The sequence below is a fragment of the Anopheles coustani genome, chromosome 2, assembly GCF_943734705.1.
Source record: "Anopheles coustani chromosome 2, idAnoCousDA_361_x.2, whole genome shotgun sequence".
NCBI lineage: Eukaryota > Metazoa > Arthropoda > Insecta > Diptera > Culicidae > Anopheles > Anopheles coustani.
The window spans coordinates 76,248,246-76,262,646 of NC_071289.1; the positions used below are offsets into that span (position 1 = coordinate 76,248,246).

Below are 14,401 nucleotides of genomic sequence, written 5' to 3' on the forward strand. Positions count from 1 at the left end.
TCGATTCAAAAAGCTGCAAAGACAGGAAAGTGTTATAATAGTTTCGTTTCATACACAACCGCGAGTACAGCCTTGTTACTTTCTAGAGATTTTTGTTTTGTTTTATATTTTTGTTCCATTATCTGTACACGATGAACAATGTACACGCTGATAGTGTCTTCTTTGGGGGTTTTACTATTTTATTTGGTTGTTGTTATTGAGGAAATTAAGCAAGCAAGCAAGCTGATAGGAAAGTAGTAATCGTACCGTTAAATTTGGCTTGCCCACTAACGGAAAGACTGGAATAGAATAAATTAGGATTGTTAATTTTGACTTTTGGCTACAATCTTTCCCACAATCGAAAATTATCAGAATTACAAAGATTTTGTTGCGCTGGATATTCGTGGATATTTATTAAATGGTTTGTTTCGAAAGGACCATGCTTGACTTTCGGTGTGTTCTTCAAAGTAATTTCTATCCGGTTGTTGTGGAAGACGACTCCTCTGTAGTGGTCGCCTCTTCCGTGGTCGTTACCTCCTCAGTAGTCGTTGCCTCTTCAGTAGTTGTTGCTTCCTCCGTAGTCGTTGCTTCCTCCGTAGTCGTTGCCTCTTCCGTAGTCGTTGCCTCTTCCGTAGTGGTGACCTCCTCCGTAGTTGTCGCCTCTTCCGTAGTTGTTGCCTCTTCAGTGGTTGAAGCAGCCTCGGTTGCGGCCGTTGTAGTTGAGTCGGCTTCCGTCGTTGACGACGCCTCTACTGTCGTTGAAGCGACGGTGGTCGTACGATGTCCGAACGGTGGTCCCCACCACCAGGGTCGACCTCCTCCGGGGCCTCCGTGGTGCGGTGGACGAGGACGCCACGGTGGGCTGATCGGTGGAAACCTTGGGTTCGTCCACCAATGATCTCGGGGGGAAGGTCTGAAAAGGCCTATATCGACCTTTTCCGGCTCGGAATCGTCTGAAGAAGAGGAATCACTATCGGCACTGCTCTCAGAAGATGAAGAACTACTGCTGCTAACATCGCTGTCGGAATCGTCTTGTGTGTGCGGTGGTGATGGTGGTGGGGGGCCTGGGCGTGGCCGAGGACCACCGGGACGAGGGTCGGCAGATTGTGCAGCCGTAAGTCCCACCGCAAGTGAGGCGACTGCCAGGAAAATTAAGGACAACTTCATCGCTACGATGTTCAGTTCGAAGCTGGATGAATGATCTGTTGAAGGTATCTGCTGAACGATGGTCGTTATATACGGTTAAAAGAGGGTTGCAACAAATTTTCCAAACATCAGAAAATTGCCATTTGAATAAATAGTATGTTCACCTAAATGTTGATCAAACACAATTTGCAATATTTTGTTTGATGGTTTCATAGAGCGACCATACAGGGATCATTTACACATTATCAATCGATTGGTTGGTTAAAAACTTGTACTACTTCAAGTGAAAGTCATAATTTATTTATTTCCGTTGTTGATAATCATCGTGACAGTTTCGGTTTGATGATTGATCCATGCATTCAATTATCATTTTTAATAAAATGACTTTCAACATGTTTGTTCCAGGTCCGTGAATAAACCATTTTCACTCTAAACCCATCAAAACATTGACACAACTGGGAATGCATCGGAAAGGGCGTCATTATGCAAACATTTCAATTCCACTATAAAGAACCGCGTTAGGTGAGCGTTTAGAGTCATTCTCGTTCTGACCATCGTTCCCGGGAAAGTCACTCGTTGACCAACAAGTTGGTCACCACGTTGAAACAACAAGGCTCATCAAACCCATCGAAGCAAGATGAAGTGTATTGTGCTGTGCCTCTCGACCCTGTTAGCGATCGGGCTGGCCCTTCCGGCACCGCAGTGGCCTCAGGCTTTCGGTGGTGGCGCATTCGATGTATTCCAGAATGGCCTCTCAAGCGGGTTCAACTTTTCCGGCGCCGGCAACGGAACCGGTCCGTCGCTACCGGACTTTAGCCGTTTCCTACCAACCAATCTGACGTTCCCTTCGCTGGGCATTCCGACGTTGGCGAACTTCTCGAACTTCAGCGTTCCATCGTTCTTTCCCGCTGCCGGGAATCCCCTGGGAGGAGGCATTCCGTTTTTCGGTTAGAAAATCAACAGTTGCACCAATGTTGGCTGCAACGATGAGTAAAGGAAGAAGCTAATAAACACAACCCGTTAGATCGGAATCAAAATCGTTTTACTTTGAACGTGCACATCTAATTTTCGCTACCAAAAACGCTCGAAAGATGATAGATTATTAAATTATGGCTATAATCCAATCATACGTTTTCCACTCGGAACCCGATTTTTATTGCTGCGTGTAGAATCTTGGTTCAGCGTGAGGAAAGGGAAAGGTTCAGTTATAATAGAAAATAATAAAGCGGTTTTTCTCCATTACATTACTTGCTATTAAAATGATGAAACCGGCTACATAATTTGATATTCTTTAAATTGATTGTAACCATGTGAAGCAACGCTTATCATTTCCGTGCTTGCAATATTTAAAAAGAACGTCGAAAAACATTAAACCTTACTTATTGTTGAAGCAATTTTTCTGTTAACCAATTACAATTCTGTTCATCAGATGAAAGAATCATACAGAATGTACCAGAATAACTAACGAAATGTCTAAATAGAACTTAGGGAAAGTTTAAAAGGGAAAAAGGGTTGTACAAACGATTGCAATATATTCTTTAAGTGTTTCATTCTTCTGACTCATAGATAAAGGAGTTGGTTATTGACTCCTGATTATTTTCATAATTTCATAATTAGATTACATGAAGATCACGAACTGTCTCTGTGTCTCGCATGAGCGGATTATGGCTTGCACGTCGTTCCCTTTCGAAAACAAATTTGCCTTATCAGTTCAGCAACGTTTGGGCGTACTTCATACTTCCGGCTAGGTTTTCTGCGTTTACACTTCGGAATTCATACTGGTCTTGGTTATAGCTGAATACGTGAAACAAGAAGAGCGTTCCATTGTTGATTGCCCAAATATTATGAAAACAACGCTTCAACGATCGCGTAGTTGCGATTAGAGTGTTTACGCCCTCCTTACGTCACGACATGACATGACATTTTGCATTCGTTGCAGAAAGGTTGTCCTTTTTGGGTTACCAACACGAGACGGTTGGGGACTACTTTCCCTCGTGTAGGAAAAGAAAAAAGAACGAACAATATTGGTAGTACGTTGAGTTATTACCCGTACTGTCGATGACGAACTAGGTCTCGAAAACGACAGACCAACGAATCGAAATGACCTAACTTGGTCGATGCGGTCCCAGAGGGGAGAGTGGGTGGCACGTGGTCTAGAAGCTCGCCTGGGGCGTCATGGCGTCACGCTCGCGTGTGACGTGTGTCATCAGCAATTAAGTGTTCGATTTTTGAGACGTAGGTCCACGGCGTCGTTGCATAACAATAAAGGAGGACCCGGCCGGAGCATGATAGGCTTATCAACATAAAACGCAAGCATGTAGGAGGGGCGCCACTCTGAGGGGCCCGAAAATTGTGGCGCTAAATTGTGGGTTAACCGTTGCCAACGACGTGTGCCGAAGTGTCCGATTGATTAATCGACCGGCCGGCTAGGGGTTATCTGCCCCCGACTGGCGTTTAGACGGTGCGCGAGCATAACCTTATTTCACATCCTGCCATCACATTTTGTATTCTGATAACGTGGATGCGTTGGGTGCCGATTTTTTGCCCTTTTTTCGAGTGCGTGCCCGGTGCGCACGGTTCCATTTATGCTACGTGAGCTTTCGGGCGAGTAGGTGGTTTGCAGTGTGATGGATCGCTTAACATTTCCTACTAGTTTTGCCGAATCTTTCGTTTTGGTCTCTTGGCATGATTCCATTGGGTAAGTGTTATTCAATTAATATTGTGTGGAAATGTTTTTCACACAAGAAGAAAGTTTAGTTCGGAGTGGTGCCTTTTAAATGTATTAACACGGTGTATAAAAATGCATTATCATTGCACTTTTTTAAAGAACGAATTCTTATTGAAGTTTGTTTCTACGTCGTAGAAAAAATGAATAATATTTAATTAACATTAATTTAAAAATTCATTAACCAACAAGAACCAACAAACAATGCTGTTTGCAAGTATTTTTAAAAAAACTTCAGTTTTGTTTTTTTCAGTTCAATTTTCCACTATTTCCCTCCCGCACAGAGAGCATCGTAACGATTAAACCGTTGAGTGAGCATAATTGATACATTATTGAATTATAAAGCATAAAAAAAAAATGGAACCTTTATATGCCCCCTTTTTCCATGTTCGTTTTCCATTTTAATCGTTTGCAAGAACATATGCTAACCGAACGAAATCGAACCGGTGATATCTCCGACGCTTTACAGTTAGGTGTGATAATAAGGAGCGAAATGGTAACGAAGGAAAACGGATTTGTACAAAAAAAAGGAATCCCTCTACCATTACGGGAAGCCGTTAAATCCGAAGGGGAACATCTATCTAGCAGTGCGATTAATAAATACTGCACGCCAATATGACTTCAGTCTCTCGGCTTGCCCCGCTTCTGCAAGAACGATTTTCCTCGCCCCGACCCACATCGGGGAGCACCGATCTGGCCGATTGCGATAAAATTTGTATCGCAAGAATTAAAATCCAAGCGGACGCCGAACGGGGTACTAAGGGATTGCAAGCTTGAGCGGAGAGCCATTGCGGGTTGTTAGCCGCCAAGGAAGTTCTCGCTGGGTGTTCCAAGCGACGAACGCCAGTTCCAATCAGCTGAGGCAGCCAGCCAGCTACTGAGAAAGCCGATCGGAACGGTTGTAATTTACATCTGAAGCGCTATAATTTTAAACCCTCGCGAATCGAATGCAAGTCAGCGAGCAGGGATTGTGCCTGTGGGTGAGGGGGGGGGGGAGCCGGGAAGGAATGCTCCATCCATAATCACCCTTCCGGAGATTGGAAGGGATGGGATGGGTTCTCCGAGAGGGGACCAACCATCCCACCTCTGATGAATGTACAATCAAACGGCTAAATTGTGCGTAGAACGGGTGTTGCCTCATTATTCGTTCGTGTTGTGTATTTTTTTGTTGTGGTTCTGTTTTGATTTTGCTCCTTTTCCTCGCGCCAGCATCGTGAACAGTGAAGAAAATTGCACGGTTATGGTTGGAGGTAAGCGTTGCTGTTTATGCTACTGGACGTTGCTGGCTCATTGCACACGAAGAATTATTCTGACAAAAACACATTTCAAAATACGGACGGTTCCTGAAGCGAATAAAAGCACAGTTTATTTCTCTCGGTTGAGTATGTTTCCAAGAACTATTTGTTTTGCTTTCTAAGAACCATCTTGCATTCTAATGAAATTTATACTTTTGACAAATCTCTTAACGCTCTTCAATTAGTAAAAATGTTGTTAACTTTTTTCCTATCATTTCCGGTTTAAATTTGCACCAACTTCACGTTTGGCAAGTGATTGAACGAACACAACCTTGTGGAGATAAGTGCCCAAAATGTTACACCACATCATTTGAGTTAAGTGTTGATTGTGAAGAATTGCATCGAAAACAAAGGTACGAAATCATTCATTCTACGCTTCATTCTTTTTGAGCGAATCGTTTGTGCAAAACTCTCGTTACGCTTCATTTAACGTCAGGCTTAAGCCCTGACTAATAAGGAAGCATTTCATTAAAACATTTGATTGCTATCCACCGGCGGGCGTGGATGATTTGTTGGGCATGGCCATAAAAAGGAAAGGATGTGGTTCCACAAAATAAAACTTATTCCATCAAGAACGGATATAAATGTTAACGATAAATGTTCTTCTTTATCGCCGTAACGAGTTCGCTCAACTTATAAACGCCGCGAGGAAAGAATATGGCATTTGGTTTCTGCCAGCTTTCGATGCGTTGGTTGTTTGTAACCGAAAAGATTGTAAGTCGATTTAGTGTCAAAAGTTTACCCTGGGTTTGCGATTCCAGCGGAGATTGTTTGGAAAAATGGAAGAGAGATTGGGAATATTTTTGGAACGCCCGTTAAAAGAACGGTGAGTCATTTTGACGTGGGATTTACGGATGTTCCTTTGCTGAAACCTGATTCGGTTGTACCGGCGCCGATTGTGCGGCGATAGACGTGTTTCGATTATTTTGCGACCAGCATGTTCTGGGAAGATAGTTCCAAAAGAAATGGGTCATGCCTTGGAAGTCTCCAAATATGACGAGACTTGCCAAACTTTCGGCGGCAAAAGTCACAACTGGAGATCATCTTCTACGGACATTTATGAGTCGGCACTCGAAGGCCCGGTGAAGGTGTTTGTCTCTCCCGAGGAACGTTTATTGAGGCAAATAAACAAACTGCCTCCACAGTTAACGATCTTGTTTCTCCTCTTTTGGTTTGGGACGGTAATTCACCTGCTACACTAGGTAAAAAAAACGCCTGGTATCGATTGTAACAACCAACAGTCGATAGTTCGCCTGCAGCGAGAGTAGAAAAAAATCTTTCTTGTTTGACCAACGAGGTCAAGTTTGCGAGACGGAAGAGTCGTCTTTATAGATGAGAAAATATATTATGCTCGGGTCAAAACACGCAGCAAGAAAGTGTAATGTGATCTTGCCGACCGGCTTCCCACGTCGTATAAACAATTCCCCTCACCACAAAAGGGTCGAGCAACCGATTGTTCAAAGGTGATGGGCATTGCGCAATTGAATGTTCACATCGAGTGTAGCTTTTCTCCTTTTTTTTCCGCTTGGTTTGTATGATACATAGAAAGCTTGTTTCCTTAGCCAACCAGGAAGAACGGGACGCATGGATGCAGTGGATTAAGCAAGCGAGCGTGATCTTTCAGCCGATTATCGGACGATCGACGAGCATAATTGCGCAGCCAGCAGCCCGATGCTAACCCCTGCATGGCAGCAATCCGCGCAGGAAAGTACGCCGGATGGTAAAATTGGCACAATCAGTTTGTCCCATTTCGGGCCGACCCTTTTCCACTCCTTTATTGACGAAGGTCAACGGGATGCGCAGGCCAGACAATGGAAAGGGAGTGTTTTGCGGACGTTCAAATTGGCATGTGTTTATGTGGTGTGGCGCGTCCCTATCCGAATCGCCCGGTGACCTGGTAACTCATTCGCGCTGTGGCTGGAACTGGAAGTGAGGCCCTTTAACGATTGACCGCAGAAAAAAGGGGGTTACACCCGTCGTGTCGCGTCCGGCACGGATCAAAGGATCAAAGACACGCACGAGATTGATGATAAGAATGGAAATCATTTGGAGATGGAAAGCAGCGTGTGGGAGCCGGGACCGAAAATGGACCGGAAAAGAAACCCGACCGATGGAATCCATTAGCGAATAGGTCACAATATTGTAAAAGGGGGAAACAACAGGGGAATTAAACCATCCCATCAGTCAATCATGTGTTGCGGGAATCACTACTATCTCGCCCTTCTCGAGGTGGTATTTACTCTGACAACACGGTTTCGTGAACACTTGAGCGGGAAGCGACTTTCTTTCCGACTTTTATATTTTCTTGATATTTTATATTTGACTTAGCAAAACAGTCTGAGGGCGGGCGTGTCAAATCTTCCAAAGACCCTGTTACAATGCATATTTAAAACGCAATCTTTACATGCGGTTCTGATAGCATTTATCTTTTCTCATTAGATATTATTCGTGTCTTCCAGAAAAATATGTAAAATTGAGTTAGAAAGGATGAAATTATTCTTTTTACTAACTTGTTATGATTCAATTGATCAGATCTTTTCATAATTTATGTAACAAAAATGGAATTTAAATGGCTTAATGTTGAATTTTTCTAATATGAAACGAAAATACTATTCGTGATAATGTTTTAGTAACCATTAAATTACAAAATTAATTCAATTTTTATATTTGTGATAGTTTGTTTGATGATTTGATTTGATTGGTGATACAAATCAATTTAAATTTGAAGACATTTAAAATTCAAAGACTTGATAATTAACGAAATTTATTTGCAATATTTATTAATGGTCTTTATTTCAATTCATCTTCATCATTCATGAATTTGATGTCTGCAATTCCCCGTCTCATAGAATCATCCAGTTGTATCAAATTTGATGATTGATTATAAGGTTTAACCTACAAAACTTGACCCATTTAGCGAGCGCGCGCGACCGTTTTCCGTACCGGTTGTCGTGTGGATTAAGATTTGGCGTGTGCGCTAGTTCGGGACAAGAATAGTCAGACATGTATCGCGCAGACGAATCGCAACGGGACCGGTTTACTTTAAATTCTTCAAACACACAACTTCTTTCGCTTCTTGAAACTTAATCCATCCACACTTTCACGCGCGTTCTCTAGCTGTCAAAAAAGATAGACTCTGGCCGTCGGAGTTAATTAATATCCGCTTCGATCGGCAACGTTTAATCCTGTTTTGCCTTTCCCTCGCCTCGACTACTGTTGACAGTGTCTCATTATGTTTGTGCAAAATAAAGGCACTGACATCAATCTGACCGCTGTCGCAAAACTATCCATTTAGTTAACCCATGTTGTAGACAAGTGGTGTTTTTGCGTTTCTTGTGGTAACGTGTTGCCCGACTGATGGATCAATTTTCCGTTTTTGGTGCGCCCGAGGGGGGGCGTCCAATTTTTTCATTTTTCGGTATGGCTACGAAAAAAGTGTTGCTAAACCAAGAAAAAATATAGTCCATCGATAATCGCGGAGAGCAAAAAACATCGAACGGCAGAAAAGAATGAAAACAGTTCAAAGATACACGAGGTGAAGGAAAATGGCGCACTCGCGGTTACTCGGAGGAAGTTAGATGTATGTGCAGCATAATAACAGCATCACGTGAGCTCGCGTTTTGGCGCGGGAGGAAGAAGATAAAAAAAAGCAGACGCTCCGACACAGTCTGACCTTTCCGCGCAATTGCGTAACTGTAGATTTTTGCTCACTTCACCGTGTTTTGAGGCGTTTCAAGAATCGTTTCAATTGTCTCCCACCCTCGGGCGCTGGTCACGTTTCGCGGGGTCGACGGGAAATGAGAAACGGAAGATCACCGGCACGAAATGGACAAAATAGCTGTCATCATTGGGCCGCATTGTCCGATCGACAGTTCGGCACTGTTTGGAGAAGATCTCCAGAAAAAAACGGGCCATTTTAGCATCGTATGATGAATGTTCCGGAAGGTAGAACCAATTGCACGTAAGTAGACTTTGGCGCGTCAGCGAAAAGAAAATCGATGGCCCACATTTTTGGCGCTTTGGTCATGAGGGACAGGATGTATGGCACTGTTATCGAAAAGAGGTTTAGTGGAAGAATGCTTTAGTTATGACAAGAAAGACAGGAAAACGAGTTTAAAAAAATACCATGCCAAAGGTTAGGACCTTTCCAATAAGATGGAATGCCAGATAAATTTCCTTCTTATGTCTATGACGATCAGAAATTAATTTAACAGCAGAGTCCAGCATTATGACAGACTTTTCAAGCCACAACAGATCGTTGTGTCCGATAATGTAACGCGTGTAATAAATATAATCTCCGGTCCAAGAGGTTGAAGAGCACTGATCGCTTATCGGGCCGGAAAATGTAAACAAGCGCATCCGATCGGGGGCATAGGTGCGCCACGCTTCTTACGTCTGTTCTTTTAATCTTCCTCCCATCACCACCGATCGTTTTTTTGGGGTCAACTTCGGCTCAGCCGCGCTGACCATAAGCGGAATCGCGCAGCTTTCGAATCACTTCAACCCCGTTCCGTGGGGCACTTTGGAGTTTTTCGGCGGGGTGAAACAAACCGGAGAGTTCTCAGCCGGGCGTGGGGAGGGGAGAAACATTTCCGTCTGTTTGCTTTACGTTCCGCTGCCCGTGCGCTTTTCTTGTTTCTCCGTAGTAGACGAGAGTTAGTAGGTCAGCGGCGGTATCGCTTCGATCTGGTCCGGTGCGCCGAACAAGGCTTGTCTCGCGGACGAAGGGAAGGGCGGGTTTGGGGGCCGTGTGTGGTGACAAATTTGATTTCGGTCTAACGCAGCGGCAGACGCCATCGTGTGCGATCGATAATGGTGCTGGGGAAGATGCGGCCGAAAAGCTAACGGTCGCGCAGATCACACCTGGGTGTCAATTGGGAATCCCTTTATTAACGATGGGTGGATGTGGTGGGAGGAAATCGAAACCGGGCTCGGAAGCATAAGGCTTTAATTTACGATAGTTAGGCTAATCTGCTAATGTGAGAAGATTTTCGTGGGATCGGTGCATTATTAACTACACTGCCATGGCACTTAAACATTTATTTCTAGGTTGGTTTCATAGAGAGTTAAAAAATGTAAAACTTGGAGGGAAATCCATCAAACCTCGACGAAATGTGTTAAATTAAAAGATTGTTGGCAATAAACTTGGATTGATGTGGTAAAACTCGTGCCGTGTGGGGATGCATCGTGAACCGTTTTATTGTGACTCATGTTTAATGCATCGTAGAATGGTCGATTCGTTTGTAAAATTCAATTCTCTGCTGCGAAAACATCACTCGTGCCTGCATTTATGATGCGGGCAATAACACTTCAAACTCAACGGGCTACGAAACTGAAGATGAAGGAACACTCTGGATTGAACTGGTGCTGTTTGCATTTTACAAAAAAATGGTACATCGGGTGGCTGTATGAAATTCAAATTTATATGCTGCCATTTCAGCGCTTCTTGCCAGGGTGCATTCCGTGACTGCGCGGTCGGTTGAGCAGTAGAAATCACCTTCTTTACGATCATGTTCAGGCATTTGTTCCAGTGGTGGTCCCTTTATAATGCATGTTCAACACCGGACGACGGATAAGCCGCATCATAACATCGCCTTAGAATAGACACCTTTGTCAGTCGATAAAATACTCTGTTTTCCTTTTCGCCACACCTGAGAACGGCACCGTGCTGTTAATTTATCTTGCCAGCGGCGATCGTTTGGAGGAAATCTTTTAATTGTGTTGTGAAATAGATTCTTCCTCCCAGTGTTCGCCCATGTTACCTGGCCCAATACAAACCGTACCGTGCCACCGCATGGACAAACGGTTCCTTATCTAATGCCTTCCATCGAACACTCTCGGTGGAGATGCATAAATTTCGTGACAAAACATTCCCGTCCTGCTTCGTTTTCGCCGCACTGCGTCACGCTCAACAAACCACTTATTTGGTAGTTCCAGCATATATCTTTCCCTGTCGTGTTTTTGCGGAACGTTTGAACAAACGCATGTGACGATTTGTTGTAAAAATATGCAAACGGGTTCGTTGCCTTATCGGACGTTGAAGTTCTCGGCTTTCGGTAGGCTTATATATTCCTGCCGACTTTTCAATGTTGCGTTATGCATGGACGTTTGCCATTTTGGGCCTCTTCTCATACTCTTTTCCCCTTCAACCCCCTCCCCCCCCCCCCCCCCCCCCCCCCCCCCCCATCGTCCTGCAGAAAGGGATTTATCTGTTTACCACAAAATTTGGTTCATACATTTTTCTTCCGAATTGATCTGAAAATAGCAAAATGGTATCTAATAATTGATTCTCGGGACGCCGAATGAATGACTGATGCGGTTTCTACTCTCTCACAGCGGGTATATCATAGCCACCGATTGGCCCCCCCAAGGTGTCCAACGTCCCCAAATGGAGTCGTCGCGATCATTTGGCGCTCCAATCGGGGCTGAATCAATCGATGACCTATTAAGCGCTGTGCCATCTGGGGATGAGTTTTTCTTCCATTTTGCTTTTCGGCGAACAGATGCGGTCGACTATCGAATATGCGTCAGCGGCCGGTCGTTCTTTCCAGTGGTTGGTCGGGTTTGCGATAGCGGGACAGTCCTGGCCAGACAGCCTCGATGACGAAGGTGATGATCGAAAACGGTGATTGCTAAGGCAAACGTTTTCTGATGCACGCAGTTTCACCAGATCGGTTGCAAAATTTTGCCAGCTGATAAAGTTTTATTTTTATTAGTATAGGAGCATTTATTTCGTACGGGTTGGAGGGTTTTTCTTCTTCTGGGAACAGGTTTCCCAAGAAGAGTAGATACTAGTTTTGATTTTATAACAACGCTATCAGAGAATGGTAATCCAAGTCCCGGGGAATCCGCAAACCGGAGACTTGAGATGGGCAGAGAAAGCTATTCTTCCCGTGGTTGACCTTTTTCTGCCACCTTGGTGCGCCGCATCGGGTGGCGTCTTGGGCCGAGGACGGGTTAACTGTTTCGACTTTATTGTGGCGTTTTTGGTAGCCTAGTTTCTCAAAAACCCCTGCCCCGTGCGCCATGCGTAGAGAACATCACACGCGCCTTGCGCACGGAATGTTAGGATCCATTTGCAATCCATTATCGTTCGCGCAAGTCGGCAGAAAGAAAAGATCGTATTAAAAAAAAAAACACACACACACAAACGGCCGTAACCCATCTAAACTTAAATCCAAAATGCAAACGGGTGCGCACTCGCACCAGATTGGAACGCAATTACGCTTTGTCTGTGCGGAGCGATCGTTCTGACGGAATTTCGCCGCTTTTTCGAGCGATCGCGCGCAGGTTTTGGATGGGGCCGGTTGAGCTTTAGATTTCGGAACATTTAGCACATTCCGACGGGCGCAAGTTTACTTAGTTGAACGAAAAACGAACAGAAACGAATGGAAAACGGAATTGAGTTACGGTGGGTAAACGCAGCTATTGAAGGCAAGAGAAGCAGGAAAAATCTTTACCTACTCGTTGAGAATTGGAGTGATTAGTTAGCTTGCTTTTATTATTGAAGTAATTTTTATTAGTTTTGGTATTGTTTTTATTTTCATTTTTGGAATAACATGAAATTTAATTTCCTCCTTTGTATCTATTTTTCATTTTTAAACATTATCTGAAAAAGGTTTTATACCCCTTATTAAGAGTTTACACAATTGAAAAAGCATCAGGGGGATTTGTAGAAAATTATTCCTTCAAAAGGTGGTCAGCAGATGGGACTGCCCATTGCTTCCAGCGTTCGTACATGGCGACACCTTTCCTGATGGACCACTCCTGGTGTTGGACACGTCCAATTCGAAACATCATCTCCTGATGTGCACGATAACGATGGGCTGATGGGCTCGAAACCGTTCAACCGTTCTCATCCGATCGCCCAGGTTCTATATGTTCGCCTCATTTTTGCACCGCAGGCACTCCCGATGGCAAGGCGTCATGTAACAACGGGTACAATGTCATGCTGGCGTACTTAAAGTTCAGTTATGTTTGTTTATGGTACGGCGCCGGATGCTACCAGTGATGGTTGGCCGCCTCGAACCTCGAACGGTCTGCGTCTCCCCATGGGGCGGCTGGTATTTTCCTTCCCTCCAATACCGCAACAGCGCAACCGGCCAGGAAGGCATCGTTTGCAGTGATTTGTATCTTTTTCGCTCGCCTTTTTCCACAATTGTTCGCGTGCGTGCGATCGCGAAGCCGTGGTTCAATGCCTTCCGTCAGCCATTCAATAACATCACGCCAGCCGGCATGCGCTGCCCTTTTATGCCCTCCTCTGCAGCCATCTCGCCTTAATCTGGATCGGCGATTGGGGTCCCAACCACAACTCGCCGCCTCCTCGCTGCAGAACGATAAAAAACGATTTATTGCCATAATTAATCGGTAAATTTTTCGAACGGCACAACTAGAACAATAGGTTAGGAAGTTTGCTCTTATTTCTTTCTTCTTTGCCTTTGTCTCTTTTTGTTTGCCTCTGTCTTCCCGGCAAAGATTGGGGAAACTCGCGCGATGAAGGCGGGGGGATGGGTAATGTTATCGGGGTTTTTAGTTTAGCGCCGTGATGGGAAATTAGCGGCATGTAAGAAGTTGTAATTGCTCCAATTTCCCACCGCGTGGAAAAGGGGCATCCGACGCGACCTTCGAGGAGTTGTTTTCCTTTCTTCCGGTGCGCAATACCTTTATCCGCGTAGACTTACAATGTGCGCTGAATATTTATAAAATTGATTTTGGTTTGTTATTTTATTTTCATCTGATCTGGAACACGTTGCTCCACATAAAACCGGACCGATATGTGGCGATTTATGCTTCAATGTTGCACATAAATTGCAGCTTGATGGGATCATATTTCGTACAAAATCAAACAATTTAATTAGTGGAGGTTAGAAAGTCGTTAAGCGGCTTATTAGTTTACGTCTTTCATTTATCTCCAAACGGGTGCTTATCGGTGACAGTTTTGGTCCCCTTAAGCCAAACTCCATCTACTTTCTCCAACGAATTTTTCGAAAATCGGATTAGCATTTCATATCAATCGGTGAGCGATCACAATCTTTCGGAACGGTTATTCTGTGGTACGGTTCTCATCCACCTTCGCCTGCAGCACGGGACCGCAAATTAAATCACTATGAAAAAAAAAACCATCCCCATTGATCGGCCTTTGCCGGTGTGCGGTGTGAGAGAACGAGAGTGAATCATCCCCAAAGGCGATGATCAACGGCGAACGTCGCGAGAACTGATTGAGTGGGGCTCGATGGGATTAGATTGATTTACGACA

At 44.4% G+C, this 14,401-nt stretch overlaps 2 protein-coding genes across 2 annotated transcripts; one reads left to right on the forward strand and one right to left on the reverse strand.

Moving 5' to 3' along the window:
* Window positions 1-375: 375 nt before the first annotated feature.
* On the reverse strand, window positions 376-1,146 carry LOC131262865 (serine proteinase stubble-like). The gene has a single exon (XM_058264951.1). It carries the CDS (start codon window positions 1,144-1,146, stop codon window positions 454-456), a length of 693 nt encoding a protein of 230 aa, XP_058120934.1. The 3' UTR covers window positions 376-453.
* A 597-nt stretch (window positions 1,147-1,743) lies between these two features.
* On the forward strand, window positions 1,744-2,273 carry LOC131262878 (uncharacterized). The gene has a single exon (XM_058264963.1). The coding sequence runs from the start codon at window positions 1,763-1,765 to the stop codon at window positions 2,075-2,077; it is 315 nt and encodes a 104-aa protein (XP_058120946.1). The 5' UTR covers window positions 1,744-1,762; the 3' UTR covers window positions 2,078-2,273.
* The last annotated feature ends 12,128 nt before the right edge of the window (window positions 2,274-14,401 follow it).